This window comes from Sturnus vulgaris, chromosome 4 (assembly GCF_052056855.1).
Source record: "Sturnus vulgaris isolate bStuVul1 chromosome 4, bStuVul1.hap1, whole genome shotgun sequence".
Taxonomy (NCBI): domain Eukaryota; kingdom Metazoa; phylum Chordata; class Aves; order Passeriformes; family Sturnidae; genus Sturnus; species Sturnus vulgaris.
The window spans coordinates 64,305,824-64,328,489 of record NC_142246.1 but is presented as its reverse complement, the minus strand read 5'-3'; the positions used below and the strand labels follow the sequence as shown (position 1 = coordinate 64,328,489).

General features: G+C 41.7%; 1 protein-coding gene across 1 annotated transcript in view; it reads right to left on the bottom strand.

Annotated features, from left to right (window-relative positions):
* RNF150 (ring finger protein 150) overlaps positions 1 to 8,754 on the bottom strand; it is a 105,852-nt gene extending 97,098 nt beyond the window's left edge. Inside the window, exon 1 of the mRNA XM_014878972.2 lies at positions 8,282 to 8,754. Within this exon, the coding sequence (XP_014734458.2) occupies positions 8,282 to 8,747 (466 nt within the window). The 5' untranslated portion in view covers positions 8,748 to 8,754. The remainder of the gene's footprint in view (positions 1 to 8,281) is intronic.
* Positions 8,755 to 22,666: the final 13,912 nt, after the last annotated feature.

The window sequence follows — 22,666 nt, the reverse complement described above, 5'->3', positions numbered from 1 at the left end:
GTTTGGTAAAGGTATGGATTTGATGGACAACCAGATGGCACTTCAAACACAGGGACACATAAAGAGCAATAAGAGACCAGGCACAGAGATTACACAATCTTGCAAAAGCTGCCTGTGTCAAGGAACATGATAGTTCAGGTAAAGCTAGGAGACAATAAGCATATAATCAAAGCTTAAAAAGGCACAAGAGGGGAAAGCATACTCTGGGTAAGTATAAGAAGCAATCATGAATGTGACTGCAGCATCAGACTGTCCTGTTCTAAAGATTGATTTATTTTTGAGTACAAACACAGACATGTACTAGAAATATGGCCGAAGATTTAAGATTCTCTAACACAGAGAGTTTTGAAAGGGCAAAGGAAAAGCAGGAATAATTTCTGTCTTCTAAGAGAAACTACTGAAATGGAAAAGGAAGAAGAATAGGAACATTTTTGCTAGCATCACAGGATGTAAAACCAGAGAGATCTTTATCAGATACTGATAGAGAACCCTTGCATAATTGGAAAATGCAAGAAATCTTTTATAGTGAAACTTGTTAGACACCCAGAGCTTTGATCCTGAGGCTCTGGAAACGCTCTGCTACTATGAGAATAACAATTAGGTGCAAAAGCTTCTCAAGTGCTTCACAAATCAATTTAACCAAAACAATAAAACGGCGGAGCTTATTGTGCTGGGTCTGAACCCAGGCAACCCACAACACATATTCAACAAATGCTGACACATTTTACAGTAATCTAAAGATTAAGCATATATGTTAATTAAAGATGAAACTACCCACTAGGCTCTGGAGTCCATTCTGAACATGCCTGTGTAATGTCAGGCACATCCAGTGTAACATAACAGTGACCATGCCAAAAAGATAAAGAATTCTTTGACAAGGACTGCAAAATGAAACAACAAATAGAGGAGCACAATTTAATGATGTGTGATTTATAAAGTTGGAAGCCAGAGATTAATGTGATGCATAATTTCCTTAATAATATAATACATCTATTATCTGGTGAGATATTCTCACAATGACTTGCAAAAAAGAGATGGCTTGTAAGGAGATACTTGAACAGTAAGAAGCAAACCAAAGGGCATACAAGAAGGGAGGAAGGTTAGAATATAGAACAAATTACAAGGAAGAATAAAATCTTGTATCATTAAGCCCATTTCAGTGACAAATGATGATGGTTCATAGACAAATATGTCAGTAGTGAGGGGCTGTCTTGGCAGAAAATCGTACCCAAAGAGCTGCTCTGTTATGGAGCACCCCACTGCTGAGTTTCCTCTCTCGTGATAAAGGCTCACAACACTATGGAATACAAATTAATTTTAAAAAGCTATGTCTCATTAAGTGTGTAGCACAAGGGAGCACTTGCCAACCCACCCTATTCCATGCATCCCTGGAGGAACTGCACTCCTGTGCAGATGTAATGTTTCTATCTTTGTTTAAGAAGTATACAAGACATACTCAAGCCAGGACTCTGGAGTTACATGGCTGCAATTTTTGTTTCTGGGGTTTGGGAACTAAAAAGATAAACATTTCTTTCCTTCTCATTTTGCCTCAAACTGAAAATACCTTTCCAATTTACAGCAGGACTATCCTGTATATAAACACAGTTAAACACATAAAATTCGAGGCCAAAACTCTGACAGACCCTTATGTCCAGCAATATCATTGAATATCACCATGATTATACTGTCAGAGACAAATGAACAGGCACTTCACTTTATTGACATTATTTATTGGCCACTCTTGAGGGAAAAGAAACAAACAATTATTTTAAAAAGCTATTATCTTTAAGTAGCACAGAACAAAGTATGCTAGCTTTTCATATTTCAGTGTGGAATAGCCATAAAACAGTTTAATTTTTTGTCGTCTCCTTCATTTCTCCTCAGTCCAGTTTTCTAATAATTTATTGAGGAGCAGACAAAGTCAAGAATGCCCTTGTTAGGCCTCTCCTGTAAAACACAGCTGCATAGTATTGATTTTTTCATAAGCAAACAATATTTACAACCTAGCTATTAGAACTGGTGAAAGAAGAGGTGTTTCCCCCCATGTGTTTTTGAGCTAAAAGCCATTGTTTCCAGCAGTTGGTAAGAACCTAACTCAGTAATTTTCAGCTGGCTGAAGAATTATGGCACTAATATGGCCAGTGCATCAGATAGTAGATATACAGCTGGTAGATTTAATATGGTGAATTTTTAAAGTTAAGGTTTCATCTAAGAGGTTTGGGTTTTCTTCTCCAGATAACAGCAATTGTAGTTCTCAAGAGAATTCCATTCTGACATACTACATCCAAATGCACTCATGAAAAGCAGGATACTCTGAGGGATCCTTGACCCCTGCTCATCCACATTCAGGAATGGTCAAACTTTGCAGTGCTTGACCTGAGGCTGAACCATCCAGATTTCTTTTCCAGAGAAACGGAAACACTAAGGAGTGAAATGTGGAGAGCACAGGTCATGAACAAAGTCTGGGATCACATCCCATTGCAGAATAAAGACACAGCACAGCAAAGCCTGCTTGCACACAACCAGTTGCAAAATATTTTGCCACTTCCTTCTTCTCACAATTGCCATATAACTCCCCTACACTGTGACATACAATGGATACAGTTGGCTTTTAACCTTACCTTTAACTGCTGTGCCTTTGTGGAAGTTATGTGAATTTAATATTACTGCAATGTATAGTATTGCTAATTAACATCTTTGTACATTTTGTCTCTTGCCTCAGAACACAGACTCCAATTGTTTCTGAAGCACCCCAAAATCCTTTCCTTTGCAAGATGCTAAACAAAAGGCACTGTGATGGTAGTGGATGGTGACACTGTAGGAGGCAGCCCTGCATTAGTAAGGTGGCAGATTTCATGGACTAGTCAATCTTTTCCATATCTGATTTCTATGAGTCAATGATTGTATTGTTCCCTCTCTTCTGCACCAAAGGAGTCATCAAGTGACTGTTACTCAAATGCAGCTGAAAGGGCAGAAGTGGGGCTTGTCTTGAAATGAATGCTGTTTCTGTGCAGGTTAGCTATGCAGAAATTATTGGGAAGTGGAGAAATTGTTGGGCTATTCCTTCATAAAGACCTAACTCTTCATCAGCCTAGCTCGTGGTGTAGAGAGGCAGACGTCACTTGAAACTCAGTCATCTCACATGACAAAGCACCAGGAGCTCCATCAAACAAGTGCTGCATGATAAGAAGTTCTTTTAGGCTTTTGCTTGCATGAGAAAAGTAGAAAGTGTCATCTTCTCTCACTAGGAAAAGACTCTTAAGAGTGCCAACACTGAACTAGTTAGTTTTTGTTCCCTTTTTGCTGAAAATGTTCCTGTCCTCTGTGGTGTGAAGGGAGGTAGCACAGAAATGTATCTGCAGCAATTAGTGAGTTATACTAAGCCACAGACTGCCACAATATTCTAATAACCCAAGCTAAGATACACCATTTTAAAGACAAATATCAACGGGGCCAGGACAAACCACTGCTTTCTCTAAAGCAAGCCATTCTCCTAAGGACTGTACACCAAAAGGAGGTGCTCCAGATCACCAGCCAACAGTTAGTGTGGATATGGATACAGTTTTGTTCCTGAGTTAGATTTTCTTCTTGCTGTGTCACTTCCTACTGCAGAGATCTGAAGACAGCACTTGTATGAATGTCACTGTGTACAAATGTTGTGGACGACCAAAGCAGAAATCGAACTGCTTTTGCAATCAATGAGCTTGGAGGATCAATGAAATCTTCAATGAATCAATACTTCACTCCTTTGTAGAGCAAGCTGTACCTTATGACTTGATCCAAAGCTCAGTGGATTCAGTGTCCTTCCACTGTCTTTCTTCCCACTGTGTGCTCTGAAGGAGACACACGACCCAGCTGTGAGGCTCAGAGATGCAAGACTCAACAAGGTAAAAAATGTTTCCTCTAATGACAAAACTCAGTGCCCTGGCTGAAATGGCTGTCCCAAGCAGTGCCAGGGACTAGCATTATTTTGTTGTTCTAGTCCTTGAAGGCCAAACTAGTTCCTTTCAATTCAGTTTAACCTGAACTAGTTACTAGTTATGGATCTAGGAGCTCTTCTGAGTTCTTAAGGATGGCAGTACATCCGAGCAATGCCTCAATGGATAGGGCTCAGAGATGCACTCATCTCCATCTCCCTCCCCCACTGAGTGAGTTTCTATTAGGAATCAGTCTTGGGTCCTGGAAAAGAAAAAAATGATGGCAGACTCTGGAAGGCTGAAATCTCCAGCCCTCTGTTAATTCACACTTGTCCATATGTAAATTCAGTGTGAATGCTCTCAGCACATTTTCCTCATTAGAATTCCAGAAAAGTTTAGGAAAACAATTGTTTTAATAAGGAAACAAATGCAGCTACAGTACTGATTGAAGTGTGTAAAGAGGGAAATCTTCAACTTCTGTGTTTAATTTGCACACAGTACAAATCAACAGGGCAGCACAAAGCCCAAACTATTACCAACACATCTTAAAACATGTAAAAGGTAAAACTAGTTATTGATCAAGGAACAAAACTCTGAGTACAAAGGCAGAGATTGTTATTGAGCTGAATGCTCCTAGGTTGAGTCTGGCCCCCTTTGCAGCACATGCAGAATTCCAACTGGGTCTTAGAAACTACATAGAATATTACAGATTTGATTTTTACCCACATATGAATCGTGTACAGTTGCAGTTAACATTCCTCCCTTGCCCCAAGCACCTGACAGGTTCCCAAATTAGAAATGGTCCATGTAGGTTCCTTCAAATATAACCTGTAGAGAAGGAAGTTCTCACCTTGAATCACCTTCTGGAAAGCTCTCTTATTGTCTCTAGTCAGAGCTCAGAGGAAGTGTTAGGATATGTGCTACAACAGGTAGTAAGACTACTGCAAATTAATACTAAATTGTTAAATGTAGACACAATGGTGGGGCCTTTTCAAACCTAGATCTAAGGGAAATGCAAAGCACCTGAAATAGAAATTCTAGATGCTTTTTTTCCTTCTCTGGTTGGAGCCTACTTAGTCAAAAAGCAAAGTAAGTCATACTCACAGCTCCTATGCCATCCCTCATGCTAATCAAAATAAAGATGCCAGTTTGCACAGGCTGTGGCAGATGATATACCAGCTAGGGACATCCTAGCAGGAGAATCCCAGAGCTCCACATTCCCTGTGAATGCAGATGTCATAACTCCACCTCATCCTTCTGGGTGTGCAAGCAGTGACCTCAGCACGAGCTCCCTGAAAGCAGAGGCTTTCCATGGGGTGATGGAAGTGGTTCAGATTGCACATTTCGTGCTGTATGCTCTAAAAATAAATCCTAGAGAGTCATATTTGAAGACTTCCACAAAAAACTTTGATATAATACTACCCTGGTTTTGATTTGGGGGTGGTGGGAGGGAGGTCTATGAACCCTCTTTTAACTTCACACACACTATCTTGCTACAGTTGCATGCAGATTTCAAAATCAGGAGGCACCACATGAGCAAAGGGTCACTGGCATGCACTGTAGCAGAAAACAGGAAATATAATTAAACATAGAGCCATGAGGTAAGTTCTTTGGCAAGAGAAAGAGTGCCTTGGAAAGAAAGTGGCAAGGGCAAAACACTATGAAATGGCAAAGTAGCCTGGTTAAGGCAGAGAATGAAGCACAGGGGTAGAGATGAAGAAACGAGTGAGAGGAGCAGAAAAAGAAGCACCAAGAGGTTAAGTGACAATAAGAGAAAGGAGGCAAAACATACAGAAGAGAATAATGTATGTAAGGGAAAGAACCTTTAAGGAGTAGTGTTACTCTTAGGAGTAAAAGTTATTTAGTAAGGGCAGAAGCCACACGGTTATGCAACAGGATACATTTTTCTGTATGGGAAGAGTTTGTTTAAGCTTCTATGAAACCTCAAAAAAAATCTGAGAGGAAAACAGAAAATAAAAAGGGAGTAACAGCATATTTCTTTTGACTTTTAAATTGCTTTTTAGGTCATATTTCACCCTTCCCTCTCAACCTCCAAGTATTTTCCAGGATGGAATTTTCTTCTTCCCACTCCAGGATTTCGCGTGGGCAGAGCACTGCAGATGCTGCTGAACTCAGAAACCAAGAAACTGATTCATTTTTCCCTTGAATTTTGTGCTATCATTTAGACTGGGAACAAACAAATGTCAAAGGCTGCAAGTTTTTAACAATTTTACGCAGCCTGACCATTCACTTTGTCCCAGAGTAACAGTGGCACCAGAGGGAGAGTCAAGTTCTGAATCCCTGCTGGATTGCCAAATATCTAAGCATAATTTTTTTTTTCTTCTGTTCCATCAGACTTGTGCTCTAAAACTCCTCTCAGTTTTGACCATGTGCAGAGGATAGGTTTTCTCTAAGGTAAGCCCAACAGCCATTACTCAACTTCCCTGAACAAAAATCCTTGGAATGAAGACAACCTCATCAAATCAATGAGCAAAGTCCTTCAGTTTCACTGATCATGTTCCACGAGTCCAGATTAATTTCTGAAAGTTTCCTTTCATTTCAGCCTCTGATGCTGTACAAACCCACTGCTGGGTACCAACTCAGCACTCAGAAAGGATTCTCAGAACAAATCCTATGGAATCATATGACATAAGAGAAGCTGTTCCCAGGATAATGGATACTATGTTCATATTTTTAAAATCTGAGGCCACTTTCAGTAAGAAAGTTTCCTTCCCCACCTCATCTTAGACATGAAAACAAACCAAAGCTCTAACATTTTTAAAGGTTAGACACATTTTTTACTCCCACCGTTTCTTAATTAAACATCATTTGTGTGGGAAAACAGCTTAGTGCATACTTTAAAAACAGGCAAACCATTAATTAATCCAACATGTTGGCAGTTTTAGAGAACCTCTTAGTAGAGAAGAACAAACTATGCTGCATCTTAAGTTTTAAAAAGAGTCTGAGCTTTACTTTGAGGGTAAGTAAGTATGCCAAGCACCTACTGCTTTATACTTCTTAGTATATAATCTTAAAGTACTTAAAGTAGCAAGAAGTATAATCTGAACAGCTGCTAAACCATGGGCAGGTTATAAAACATAGTTTTAGGAAGCTCAAGAGGTTACGAGTTGCTTGTCTCACAAAACCAAAGGAAAATACCAGAAAAACCCCCATCTGCCATCAACCCTACCCAAGAAACATTTGCCCAGTACAAATGGGTAATCTCTGAAGCAGGCTGGACACGAGAGGTTCCAAAATCCCTGCTTTTGCAGCAGCAGTATTTTAGCACTATGGTTAGGCAACAAATTACTTCTCAGCACATCCAAGCTAGATAGTTGTCTATGGAAATTTAACGTGTCATTAGAATAACATCCTGTTTTGCAGCATTTCTGTGTTTCAATTTACCCCAACTCTACTAAGATTCAGCTGGCATGAAACAGCTGGGCATGATTAGTTACTGGATGGAAACCAAACAGAGATTTCACAATAGGTGGCATTTTATCTCCATGGCACAGGCAGCTGGTATAAAAGACAAATGACCCCTGGCATAAAATATTGTCCCTAAACATAAATCTGGTGAACTGTTTATAAGACATTATTTCAGATCAAGCACTGGTACAGAAACAGTGAGGGGGGCTTTTTGTGGGCATAAGCCAGGGTTTAAGTTATTTTGAATGACTGGATTTCTGACTGGGTTCTAGTTGACAGACAAGCACACGTTGGGACCCGACCACCCATGTGCTGACACTGCAAGCACAAACTCCACCAGAACATTCACCTGGGCGAGTGAAACACTCCCCCCATCGCAGTCCTGGAGAACATATCTCATGTTCTCTCCAAATCAGATACTCGACATTCCGACTCAATCTGGCAGCTTTTACACTATCGCAGCCAAGACTGTGGACACCGTGTTCTCTACTTTATTGCACCTCCTGATAAGCCTGCACCACAACACTACAATTGTAGTGTTCTCCCCTTCCGAAGCTCTCAGCTACACTCGGTCCTCCACGGCACCTGCCAGAGGACTCTTAGGACACAACGAAACATCGGTGTCCCATTCCTCTGACTAGACCCAAACTTTACACGTCCCAAACTTTTCATCCCTGGAGCCCCGGCGTGCATTGCTATGGATATGCTAGCAGCACATCCATCCTTTGCCATGGCAGCACGGAGAGGAGCTCCAGGGCCCCCACGACGGGCACCCAGCACCCAGCGACGCCCGCAGCCCATCCCGCTCCCTGTTCGAAGGTGCGAGGACACCTCCCCGCAGTAGCTCCCAGCCCAAGGATGCGGGACGGCGGAGCGGGCTGGAGAAGGGGATCCACGTCCCTGAGCGCAGCCCGGGGGTGGCGCGGCTCGCTCACCTGCGTGGGGCATGGTGATGGTCTCGTTGGCGTTGCTGGAGCCCATGTTATAGATGACGACGGCGGAGGCGTTCTGGGCGGCGGCGTGGCGGATCTTGTCCTTGTAGGTGCAGTTTCCCCGCGGGATCAGGGCCACCCAGCTCTTGCCCGGCGCCGGGGTGTTGAAGCGGGTGCCGGGGTCGCAGGCGTCGCGCTCGGTGGGCAAGGTGGAGAGGGCCACCAGCCCGCGGGCGTCCTGCTTGGGCGACTGCTCGCCGTAGCGCCCGCACTCGCTCTTCTCGCTGCGGAGCTCGGCGCTGCCGGCCGCCGGGTCGGCGTAGGTGATGTTGACGAAGGCCGTGTACCACTCCTCCTTCTCGGCCACGGTGAAGTCCAGGCACAGCAGATGCACGAAACAAAAGGACAGCAGCCATGTTGAGAGCGCCAGGCTGCGGCACGCTTGGATCACAGACATTGCCATCTTCATCTGCCGGCCCCCCCGCCCTCCCTCCCGCCCGGCCGCCGCCGGTCCGTGTGTGCGTGCGCGCCCCGAGCCGCGCTCCGAGCGGGGCGGCGCTGCTCCCGCCGGCGCCGTGCGGGGACCAGCGAGAGAGAACGAGCGGGGGAGGGGGGCCCTCCCCTCCGCAGCCGCTGCCTAATTCATGTCGGGGCCGTTTGATTTCCTCGGGCTGGCCCCGTCTCCGCCTTCCCCTCTCCCTCCTCCCCTCGCTCGCCCTGCCCGCGCAGCTGCCTCCCCCGCTGCTGGCAGCGCGGAGGGGGCGGCGCGGCGCGGGGGGAGCTCCGGACGCGCACACGGCGGCGCGGAGCCCGCTGCGGGCTCGGGCCCGGCCCGGCCCCACGGAAACACACGGGGGGCTCCCGGTGGAGGGGGCTCCTGGCAGAGGGGGGTTTCATGGCAGAGGGGCTCCCTGCGGAGGGTGAAGCGCCGGCAGAGAGCTTCTGGCAGAGGGGGTTCCTGCCGGAGAGGGGCTCCTGGCATAGGGGGGTTTCTCCTGGCAGAGAAGTTCCTGGCGGAGGGGGTTCCTCCTGGCAAAGGAGGGCTCCTGGCAGAGGGGGGTTCTTGGCAGAGGGGCTCCCTACGAAGGGGGATGCGCCGGGAGAGGAGGCTTCTGGCAGAGGGGCTTCCTGCCGGAGAGGGGCTGGTGGCATAGGGGAGTTGCTCCTGGCAAAGGAGGGTTCCCTGCGGAGGGGGAAGCGCCGGGAGAAGGGCTCCTTGCAGAGAGGCTCCTGGCATAGGGGGTTCTTGCCGGAGAGGGGCTCCTGGCAAATGGGGTCTCCTGGCAGAGGAGGTTCCCGGCGGAGAGGGGCTCCTGGCAAAGGGGGCTCCCCCTGGCACAGGGGGCTCCCGGGAAGCGCCGGCGGCGCGGCGGTGCCACCTGGCGGCATTGCGGGAGCGGGGGCCGGTCCCAGGGATCCGTGCCGGGATCCGGGCATCTCCCGGGAGCGCTGCCCGGCACCTCCGAGCGCCCGCTTCAACTGCAGCTCTGCTCTGGTTTTCCCACTTTTCCTGACTGCTGCGAGTGTCAGTATTAGAGTGAAACAGCTCAGAGGGATGTTCCTCGTACAGAGGTTTAAAAAGACACCCCGAATATGTTTCCGGCTGTACTTTCCGGAATGGGAAGGACAGGCGCGTTTACTGAAATCGGGTGTGACTGGCAGGAGCGCAGAAAGCCTCAAAGGATGATGGAGCTGCTCTCTGGAGGCAGTTAAACGATGTGTTTAATTTTGGTTCGGTGAAAGCCCAGACCTGGGGATTTTTAGGGTATGAAACACCCCAAAAGAATTTTGGCCGTGACTGACACATTTCAAAAGGATCAAAACACAGGTGGACTCTATGTCTGTCTATACTAGTGCAAATGGTGGCCAGAATTCCTCTTTCCTGTCTCTCTGTTGAGTAACAAAATAATGTCTTACAAGATTTATGGGTAGTGCTTATTGTAGCCCCTGTTAATAAAACCTATTGCTGAAAATACCATTCACTTCCATTCAGTGAGTGCCTGAGTATCTCAGTCGTGTCAATATTTACCTCTTTCCAGATTATGTTCGTAGCTGCCCATGATCCAAGCAAACAAGCCTTAACCGTGTTTTACACACACACAGTCTGCTTCGAAAAAGTTAATTCCCTAAAGCTGAAAAGAAAGTGCATTTGGGAGAAAAATGTGAATAAGAGAATAAAATAGAAATTTGCAGGGAAATATGGTGATTTACCAAGAAGTCTACCATTCAAGGAAAGTTTTCCTCTTGCTTAAAGTCCATTATTGAAAAAGCAAAGTCAGTAAATGAGAAGAAAAAATTGCCATGTAGAACTAACATTGAAATGTAAAAGTAGGTGGCAATCAACATTAATTAGGGAGTGTTGAGATTTCGTCAGGGAAGCAAAACTGTAAGGGGAAAATCCATGCCTGGAAGGGCTATGGGCAATAAAGTATTTGTATAATCACAAGTGTAAGGAGTATTATTAGAAGAGGAGGCTAAAAAAGATATATATTATTAATAAATACTCCAGGATTGTATTTGGAAAGAAAGGGAGGACATGTTTGCTAGATTATGGACTTAAAAGAGAAGCATCATCTCCTAAGAACATATGAAAAACAGCAGAGCCAGAAAAATGGCCAGAAAAATGTACCAATAAAATACCCAAAGAATGGACAGGAGCACTGAGCGAGCGCTTTGTATCTTTCACTTTCTTTGTCAGTGTCTTTCTGGCACTGCTTCAAGTAAATCTTGGCATAACAGGAAAATCTTGAAAGATTTAGTTTTCAGTTTCCTGGTAAGGTCCAAAAAACCCAGTTATGGTGACCAGTTAGTTACAGGCTGATTAGGCTGACATTGACCAACTTGAAGAAAAACCAGAAAGAAAAAAAACCCCAATGTATGGACAAAGTGTTTTTATGGGAAGTGGCCTGCCAAGCAGATATGATTCATGTTTTTATGAGGAAGTTATCAGTGTGGTTAGTAAAGTTACACAGCCACATCCATAACAGGTTTTTGACAAGTGTGCTGTTCAGTGATACATGACATTCTCATTACACTGTAACCTATTAGGGACCAGATAAGATGAACTTAGTTGAAACAGACTGTGCTTTAATAGAGCTTAATGTAAAAACACATTTCCAGGTGACAAAGTGCCAGCCGCTCTGGAGCAGGGTGTGGTTTACTCTGCACACAGGGAAGGGTGTGGGGCTGAGAGTAGGAAATAATTGTCCTATATTCCTAGGGAAAGGGGGCCTAAAGAGGATACAGCTATCCCTGGATGTTTCAGAGGAGCAATAAGTAGGAAATAGTAGATTTTTGCTCTGCTCAAAACACGAGTGAGACAAATGTTGAAAGCTGTCCAGTTTTGGTATCTGCATTTTGAAAAAAGATATTGAGAACCTTGAGAACGTTAAGAAAAGGTTACTGAAAATACTTTTATGGTATCAGTAGCATTGGGACAAGGGGTGTATCTCTGGATTTTGAGTGTTATATATGACTTTAACAACATATTACAAATTCTCCTCCCCATTTTCCATGTTTCTGAAGTGGCAATAATTCCATCTGAACTATACCTTGCAGAAAGCTACAAGATCATCATATTCAAACTTGAGTGTGTGAAGAAAGGTTAATAAGTAGAAGAGAAGTAGCATATGGGGAACTCCAGCTCCAGATTCTTGTTATATAGAAACTCAGAAGCTGGATTTAGTCAACAACTGATAATGAGCAAAGGACACATTGAAATTAATGTCATGACTACCTCTGGCATATGCCACAACACTTTGTCCTTTCATGAGGTAAAATTCGTTAGCTTATACCCTTGTTGGTTTAAAAGGTAATTTCTATGCTTACATTGTGCTGGATTGTGTGCTTGTACCAAAACCCAAATGATGTCAAAGGAAATAGCAGAAAATTCTTTAGTTAAAGGTAAGGAATCTCCACCAGGTTACCAAAACCCTCTGTTATGGAATGCCACAGTGTTTTGTGGATCTCTATCTGGACACTCATTGCCAAGAGGTAAAACGGCAAAAAGTTTAAAAATAAGACTTTAAAATACTAGGCTGCCTAAATTCTGCTGAAGTGGAGATTTACCTGGAAGTTAGGAATCTTTATCCAGAAGAATACTGAAGGTGGCATTGCAGGATATTAAAGAGCCTATATTAGGTGCACTGGCTCCCTTTATCACTAGAGGGAAGATCAGCCAGGGAGCAATACAAAGCGTGATGCCTTATTGTATATAGGACCTAGATAGTCCCAAAGGTCAGCTCAGTCACTCTGTGTTGAACTGGGCACAGGCAAAAGCAAACTTATGGAAAATACACACCACAGGGAAGGTGAGAAAAGGTTCAGGTCAGTTCCCTCTGCCTTGTGTGACTGTCCCCAAGGAGTGAGGGTCCTGGCACGTGTGACTGGGAGACATCTGGGGTTAGTGCTAACCTCAGTGCAGCCCGGAGGTTTCTTGATGCCGATGGACAGCAGGAAAGCTGGCTGAAATCTGATCTCTCTGCGGGTGCTCAGGAAAAGAAGTTCTTTTGCCTTCCCTGGCTATGAGACTGAAATTGATTCTTTTCTACAGCTGGAGAAGAGCAGAAGAGATGTTAACACTGGGAGACCATGCAAAGGATGAAGCAATACCATCTCCTCACCCATTTGATGCCGATACTGAGCTTTGAGTTCCAAATCCCGCTGTGTCAGTTCATTTGGAGAGTTAATTGAGCAATACATCTTTTCTTGTCCTAAGTGACATTGATAATACTCCATCCATCCTCCTATTCAAATGTTAATAGCTCTATTACCTGTCAATTTATTCCAGAATCCTGCCTTAGATTGGGATACTGCTTCATTCTACTGTAACAGTCTCTGAATCACTACAGTTGCCACTGTAGTTCTGGTTTCATTTACTTAGGTAAATCTGAAATGTTTTTGAGAATACTTTAACACTCTAAAGAAAGTTTCCGAATAAAGTCCTAGACAAAAAAAGGATCTGTGCTACAGCCAAAATAAACTGCTCACTGGAGCTATAGGAAAAGTTCAATAGAATTTATAGGGAAAGTGATATTTTCATTTAAAAACTATAAAAAGAGTTCAAAGGAGCCTTACCTTCTTTGATCTCTATTAAGTTTTCATCGTGAGATAGTGCTCCCTGTGTTCCAAAGGCAAAACCTGCCATGTTTCAGCATATTTGTTTAGTGTCTGCTTTCTTTAGAGGTTTTTGGGGTTTTTTTTGCTAAAGTACAACACCCTGGGAGGTGGCTACTGATGAACCCCTTTCTGCCCATTCCTTATACTATTATAGCTTCCTAAAAATATCTTGAAAGAAACAGTCACCTTTCTGCAATTTCTTTCTCTTTGTAATAGCTCATCCAGCTCCCTTAAACTTTCAGCATTTTCCAGATTTCTCATCTAGAGTCAAAATATTGGCTTTTCCTTTGCAAGTTAAAAATATCCAAACGTTGGTTTTCTCCCGTTATTAGGTTATTTCCCTTGCTCTCCTATCAAAGGAGGTATTTAAATGTCTCACAGAGAAAGTGAACAGGCAAAACCCGGCCCCAGGTCTGCAGGGCAGCCAAGGTGACACTTCCTGCCATCCCAGCCAGGTGGTTTCTCCTACCAAGAGGACACCTGGAACTTGATGATGAGTTCTCACCTTCTGTACTGCTCCTTTCCTACCTGTCTCCCTCTAAGGCAGACCATGTGTAATCAAAAATATCAAAGGTTGACCAGGACCCCCCCAAGCTTCTGTTATTAACATCTTAAACAGCATGAGGGAAAATGAGGGAACTGCTGTGATGAGCATCTCCCTTAAACAGTCACCCTGACCAACTGGAGACAGCACTGTGCTTAACTGTGGAATGGTGCTCAAATTGATATTTCTGAATCTGTGCTCGCTGCTCTGGTGCTGACACACACACAGAGAGAAGCACAATGCTGTTGAGGCAGAGTATCTTAACACACAGCTCCAAAATGGTGTTATTTTTTAGTGTTTCAATCATCTTCCAGAGGAAATGTTGTGAAGAACCTAAACCAAACTAAACAATAAAAAAGATTATTTCTTAAAAACCAGACAATTTGGAAATATATTAATCAAGACTGCATAATGAATAGAATCTGCTGCAGAGAAATGTGTGATTAGAGACGATCATGCTGGAAATTCATGTGGTCTGGAGCAAAGTGCTAAGTGCTTGCTAGGTGGTTCATAACTTCTGGGGTACAATGGTAAATCTTGCAGATGTTGCCAGCTTCATGTCATTCTCTAATGCCTAAAAGAAACACAGAGTTGAGTCTTTGTGAAGAAATTAATTTTTGTGGACAATATATAACAGATATTACAGCAGTTTTCAATTTAGTGGCAGAATCCTGCTTTGCACTATTTTAGTTGAAACATATTAGTGAATATTCTGTAGAGCAGAGAGCAGTCATGAATCTTGCTCCTTAAGCAATCACCAACAAGCCTCTGAATGGAATAATGAAAAATAGATGTATCCAGGATAATGGTGGGAAGGATTTTCTGGGGCAATTCAAACATATGCAGAGATCCCTGGTCTTGCTTCAGAGACAGGAAGCATATACCTGTATAAATTGGACATTCTGTACTAGCACACCTTTCTAATGACCTTAAACAGAGGATTTAAACAGTGTCACATGTGCTTGGCCAAATGGAAGACAGTAATATGTTCTCCTGAAAACAGATGGGTGAGGTTACTAAAAGAGATTTCCCAAGAGAGATTACTGGGATTGATCACCACTAACAGGATCATAAATGACCATTGTGCATACAAACAAAATGGGAAATTAATTGACAACATAAAATAAGGTGCCATTGGCAATAGAGAGAAAGGCATGTATGGAATACAGGAAAACCTTATTGATCCAACTGAGAGAGATGTGATGAAATTCAATAGTGCATAATGCCAGGCCATGAATTTACAGGCTGAAAACACACATTTCTGCTCTTAACTGGAAGCTTCTGGGTTGGGATACCGGTTCATGGAGACAACAGTGTCACAAAAATCCCATTAACACACTCTTCCCCTTCAAATGTGGCCTTAAAATGCATTAGCAGACAGGATCAGCAGCGATGGGGACATACACACCTTTTCTTGGAGGCCTCAAGAAAACCCACCTGGAGCTGCCCTTGTAGAAGATGCAGAAAAGGGCATTTAGGAGACTGAGGGAGTAAAGAATTATTTATGAGAAAGTTAAAAGCTTGGCAACAAGGGGAAAACCGTACAGGATTTGATGGTCTCAGTATATCAGGAAAGCTAAATGCAGTGGAAGGAAAACAGCAATTTAGGATTTGGCTCTTAAGAAAAAAAGAGCAAGCTGGTCATATATAAACGAATACAAAAGAAAATAAAAAGAGGAAAGCTTTTAGTTAACACAATTATGAAATTTTCTCATTACCTAACTGGAATTAAAGAAGACATGTTAAACTGATGTGAAGGAATGATTAAATGATGGCATGCAATAGCAAGGTTTGGATTAGATGATCCAGGAAATCCCCTTTGTCTACACCCAAATTTAGCTTTAAAGGTTGTCAGGATATTTCTTTCCTTTCCTTCCCCTAAAAATAGCATAAATAGCATTTTGGAAGTCACCAGACGGTGCTGTCACAGAGAGTTTTACAAGCTCTGTACCTCCAGACTTTCATATTTGTAGGTTATGGCCAAAATGCTGTGGAACATTAAGCATAGTTTATGATGTTCCTGCATATGCTACTTAAGATTATTTGCTGCTCAAAGCTGTGACTGAACAGGTTTTTAGAAGCAGTGCTGCTGCTCAAGGGAAGCACTTTCATATGTAGGTATTAAAATTCAAATAGTATTTTTACCACCAGTTTGAATGAAAATTGCACTGAATCCTATGGATGCTAAGCCCATGAAAAAAATGACAGCCTAGATATTGCTGTCTCATTTTATTTCCTTCCTTGCATTTTTCTTAAATTTAGTGGAAGGGTATTTGTTACCTGGACTGCAGCTCAGACTAGAACCTATGGAGACTTTGAACTGAGTTAAAGGAAAAAGTATGCAGTGTTTACTTTAAAAAGTGATAGAGCTCAGATTTTAAATTTTGGGCTATTACCACTTCTCATCCTCGTTGTGCTTCAGATTTCTGTCCTACTGTAAGGCTACTTTCCAAAAGTAAGTGTTCTGAACTAATCACTCAAATACTTCAGACACTGCATTTAGGGTTTAGATAATAGCCCTACCCTTTGTATTGCATCCCCTTACCTCATACATTTATAAACTGTTTATCACTACAATTACAGTGACAGAGAAATGGTCCATGCTGAAATGACAGAGAAATGGCCCATGCAGGGGAAGAACTGATGAATGATTTATAAGTACACTTTTAACAAAAAAGTCATTTGAGGAAGTTTGTTCATAAAGTTCTAGTTCTAATCTCTGATGTTGACCTTTTATTTTTTTTTAAATAAAGTATTGAGTGCAGCAGTTTGCAATAAGTTGCTGTTTGACAGAGTTAAATTACTGAAATCCCTTTATTACATTACACCTTTATTTGGCACATGCCTTAGTCAATATCTTGTCTAAAAGCTGCTTTTTGTGAAGAGACTAAAAGTTTTGTTGTCATACGAGTCAATATAATGGTTCATTATAACATCGTCTTGGGAGAAGAAAAGGCTTTTCTGGAGTCAGTAAAGGTTTGTTTGTTTTTGCTACAGATAGTAAAGACTAATTAGGGTTCCTGTAAGGGAGTCCATTATGATCACCTATTCTGATTTTCTACAACACTAATGATGTTATTAACATTTAAACTGTTAATATTGTTTTAATATCAGGTGCCATTCCTAGCTCCATCTTTTATGAGACATTAGAAGAAAAAAAAATGGTAAATTTTCAACTTGTTTGCATTTCAAGAATGTATATAGAGGTTTATATTTCATTATGCTTCTCAAACTTTAAAAACTAATTTTTGATCTTCTAAGTTTGTAGAAATTCATTAGTTGACTTCTAAGCTACCCATGAACATAGAGGAATTTACTTCCACTATAAATCACTTTCATCCTGCTATCCACACCATCAATAAAAACTAGCAAAATATTTCAGTAGGTGGCAAAGCTGCCCTGCCTGTATTGTGATGACAAGAAGTACACGTGCATGCAAAACATGCATTTAGCAAAAATCCAGTGTTCTTTTCTCTAGGCACGGTATAGCCTTGTTCTGGTTTCTTTACCTCGAATACTTCAATTCTAAACAGAGTGCTTGGTTTAGTCCTAGTGACAGCATGTCCTGCCTCATGTAAGCCAACAAGAAGTTTTCTCCCCAAATTCCTTCTTGTTTCCAAATAGTCCAGGGAGACCTAACAGAAATATTCTGCCATGCTTATCAAAGCTCAAGCCTTCTGGTTTTCAGAAAATCAGCCTTCAGGCAAGTTTTTGAAGGCAAAAGGCTGAAATTATTTTTCATTAAGCCCTCACCCCTTCAGGTTGTTCGGACATCCAGAGAAGTGAGAGAAAGCACAGAGACTTTCCACCCTGAGGCAGGAGAAGCCTCCAGCCTTCTCTGCTCGCCACGTGGGGCAAGTCAGGGCTCTGCACTGCAGAAGGGAAGGAAAGCTGTGGCTGAGAAACATTACTGCCCACTCTTGAGAGTGGTGGAAGATCCTGTGATTGGAAATGTGTGTGCATGCAATTTTTACAGAGATTGGCAGATATACTTGTGGTTTTCTGCTAATGTCCTGTTTTTAATAATAATCATAATAATAATAACTATTATCATTTTTATCATCATCTTTGAAGAATGGGAGATTAATTGGGCATCTTTCATGTTGCTGAACGGTCTTCTGGATAAATGGCCTCTCTTGGAATCTGCCTGGAATTTGGCCAGTGTCAAACCATGACAGTAGCCAACCCTTCAGCACGAGGAAGAACTTGATTTGTCCTCCCATCACTGCCTGCAGCTCATACTACACTGCCTGCCAGAAATGCCTGGCTTAGATACCAAAGCACAAGATCTTTGCTTTGTGCTGACATCACCCATCAGAAAAGCACAGCCCAAAACATCTCACACTGCAGTCTCTGAGGTTTCCAAGACTCTCAGTTACAGTGACATCTCCTGGGAATGAAATCTCTCTGTTTCTAATCAAGCCTTTCTTGCCAAGGTTATTGAGAAGTTTAGATGTGCTCCTTTGCTGATACACTGATATTAGAATTTTTTTTTTTTTTGTATTGACTCCCCAATCTTCAAGATACAGATTTTACAATAACGTTGGCAATGCATACCCAAAGAGAACAACGTTACAAACATTAAGTGTGCCCACAGGCACTGAGGGCTTCTTGCACAACACATTTCACAGCATTCTGCACTACCTAGCAGAGGCACAAAGGAGGTCTAGCAAAGATTTTGATGTTTTACAAAAGAGAAATTGTTTCCTCTCTCAAATGTGCAAATAGGTCAGTCAATAGATTTTGAATTTCCAGACCGTGGTTAAATGTAAACAATGCAATCTTAAATAGTACAAGTTTTTACATGACTAGAGGTAGTGGTAACTTTAAAAGAACATGTTCAGCACGAAGTATTAAAAACATCATCCACTGTGAGAGCAACAGATTACTTATAGGCAAAACATTTCAGCAGTACATATTTCTCCAGCTGATGCAGAATATTTAGTCTCTACCTCAGCTAGTCAGCATAAACAGTGAAAATATGGTACTTTCCTATATACCAGTATACCAGCAGAGTACCACAACTTCTGGGTTGTACTCATTTAGACTGATAGGAGCATTTACCTGGAAGGCTTTAATTACAAAGTTTATTTGCTTTTTTTTTTCACTTTTATGGATTATTTAAAAAAAACCTCAAAAAAACCCCCAAACATTTCAGCTTGGAACATTAACCTCAACACGAATGAAGCTCCAGCAAAGAGGCAAAATCAACCCTCTCTGACGATATGTTCATCCTCCCCACTTAAATAAAGGATTGCTATAGGAAGAGTTAGTGTGCGTTGTGACTCTTCCTCATTTAATAAATATCCAAACTCTTTCAGTCATGGGCCAAGCCTGAATCTCTACCAGAGCACCAACCACAAGAGGTCATCCATGCTCCACGAGAAGCCTTTCTCTGCAGTCTAGGAGGAAAACTGACTTCACAAGTGTACTGGATTAACTCAGTATTTTCAGGAGTTACAGAACGGAACATAAAACTGACACAACTGATATTGTTTTTCTTTCTTTATTTAAAAAAAAAAAAAAGGTTTCTGTAATAAAATCAAAGCGATTTTTAAAAAAATATGTACCTTTAACACATCTTTTCTCACTTTCCTTAAATTTATTTATTTATTATTCCTGAACCTTTCCACATGCTCATAGTTCCACTTTAACACAAGGATCAAGGAAGGCGATATTATTTGGGACATTTTTCTTGCTAGGAGAAACAGCTACTTATCAGTCCAAAAGAAGAGATAGCAAAAATCACAGCTCACATCCTTCCTTAAGAGATCTTTTGACCTTCAACAATCAATCTTGTCCCTTGTCCTGTTCTCAACTTTAAAACCCATCTTAAATATTACAAAAATGCTTCTTTTCTATTGTTATCTGATCCAAGACTGTCTCACTGGAATATGGAGGTAGAAAACTTTTTTATACTCCAAAGATTCTCTTACCCTGATTACTTCTAAAGCTTACTATTTCTTTTCACATAATCTCTTGAAAGTGATAGACTTTCTTAACCACACTTGCATGTTAAAAGTCTTATCTAGGAACCCATCTCATGTCATAACAGGAACCTTGCCCATCTCATGCAGCTTCCTTCACACATCTCATCAGCTTCCTTTTGTCTTGTCATGGCACTTGCCATTTTTAGGGCAATTCAGAGTACTGTTAAAATGAGAACATCATCTAATCCAGCACTTTTCTTCCCTTTTTTCATATTCGTCCACAAGCTCTTCCTTATTGCTCATGCCATACTTTTGCCTCCAACTTTCCCTTAAAATGGGCACTGCAATCCCTCTCAAGTTTGCCACTGCTGCATCCTCACACACAGTGCCACCCTCTGCCCACTCAATTCCCAAAAAGCACAAAAGCACTGCCACACTTTCTTCCACCTGCTTCATGCAGAAGAGCAAATCCTTTTGTCTTTGTTCAAAAGCCTCCTTAAAACCAGTGTCAATTATTCAGCTGGCAATATATCAATCTCAATGTAGCCAGGCAACCAATTTGCTTTGATCCATTCTAATTCTCCTTTCCTCCTTCTTTCTCAGAAGCCCATCCATATCCAGATGCAAGCTCTTTGAAAGAGAACCATCTTCTGTGCTTTCATGATCCCTTATGCCAATTATCCCAGTGCTTTCTAAGGGCTTCCATGCAATGGAAGTGCTTAAGTTGTGAGGGAAATGGTTTGCATAACTTATTTAATGTGGAGGCATGGTACAGTCTGGAGTGGGTTTGAATGCCAGCAAATTCCACTTGGTTTCAAGCAATACAATGAACAGTTTAAACCAGAAGTATTGACTGCCTTCACTTGGGACTTGCATGATTCCAGAGCAGTTTCCAGACTCAGTCACAACAGACACAACACCAAATTCACTGCAGTCAACAGCAAACTCTTACTGATTTTCAGCCAAGCTGGGATGTCATCCTCAGCTAGACAGGCACTTGAGAGTTACATCAGCACAAAAAAATTGTTGTAGTGGCCATAGTATCATCTGTGGATATCACCATGGAAACCTCATCACAGATGAAATTTAACAATCCAGGAACATTCAATTAGCACCAGTGGCAGGCTATCCTCATAAGAAGCTACAATTTATTGAAATAATAAAAGCTTGCAGGACAAATATTGCAAAAGGAAAGAAACCCAATTCAATGATTTCATGGATATATTTATATGCCAATTTTCTAGCTATAGGGTATATTTGTCACTGTTTGTACTTTATGTTAATTTTTAAATAAAGAATCCCACAATTAATATTTACTTCAAATTTTATTCTCAACTGTCCTCATCATACTTTTTCTTACCAGCATTACTGTTAATTAACATTAGAGAAACAGACAGTCAAGCTGAAAAAAAGAATTATGTTGGGAGAGTAAAGTCAAAGTACATTAAATATTCTTAATAACTGCATGCACATACTGTATAAGGAAATCACTGTAGTGTGGCTTACACTTGGACACAGCAATATACTGAGTAGCTCTACCAAATAGATGACTTTCTGCTCATGTAGAAAGTTATTTTTTTATACTACATGTATCATAGTCCAATGTTCAACTACTCTGAATACTTGAACTAAATTACTAGGCCTGACAAAACCCATTTTTATGTTGTATCTAGAGGAAAGTGATAAAAATACACCATCTAAAATTTTTGAACTTACTATGGCTAAAAAAAACCCAACTCTGATTGTTTTACATCTCCGTTGTATTTCCCATGAAAATTGCAACATACTTTAATTCTTATTCCAAATATTAGCCTTAATGTAAGATTTCATATGAACTTGGTCTGCTAAATAATATTATGCATATACCCAGATATTCTATTAATTAATGCCCACAGGTTACACCAGTATGCCAGCTTTCATTGGTCTGCTAAATAAGTTATTTTATAGCCAGACAGATGAATCCAGCACAACTGGGAAGTCAGTAGTAAATCCAGGCTTCTTTTAGGAAGCTCAAAGTTCAACATAGCCTGCAACTCTCATGAAATGAGGAAAAATTTATGAAAGAATTTTCACTTCTTTTTTTTCATGTAAAATCTTGATTTCATCTATGTTCATGGGAATTTTCTTTCCCCAAATTTCTCTGCTCATGGTTTCAACACAGCATTTCAGCCCAAACATATCCTTCCCAAAGTCACTGCCTTTCTTGTAGCTGTATGTAGTAATTCTTTGTGATATCTCCTCTCAGCTTATCTCTTCTGACTGCTGATTCCCTGCAGATGGCCAGATAAGGAGCCAAAAAGCAAAGCTGTGGTTCTCTCTTTAAGCCAGACAAGATTTCCCTGCACTATACAGTTTTACAGGCATAACTGCACCAGGGAATGTGTTACAGCCATACTGCATTAAACCACCTGGAATATTCTTGGGACTTCTCTTCCCTCCTGCTCCTCCTCCTGTCACACTTTTATTTTGCTCACTTTTGTTGAACGAGATCCTATTACAAAGCAAAATAATACTGAGAGATGTAACAATTTGAATTTCTGGCATAATAAGGACTGCAGTTTTACTTTTTCTCCAGTTTGTAGGAAGCAGCTCTGAAATCAGCATATAAGGTATGAAAAACTGCAAGAGGAAAGGCAAGTGCTGAAAACATAGCAAAATGGTTAGGTGTGCAGGCCAACAAGTCTGACCAACAAGGGACCACGGACTGCAGACCTGTGATATATGAGCTGAGAGGGGATTGAAGTGCTGACCTTAAGCTGCGCAACCAATTTTGGCTCATCTCAAGGTTCTTGTCCA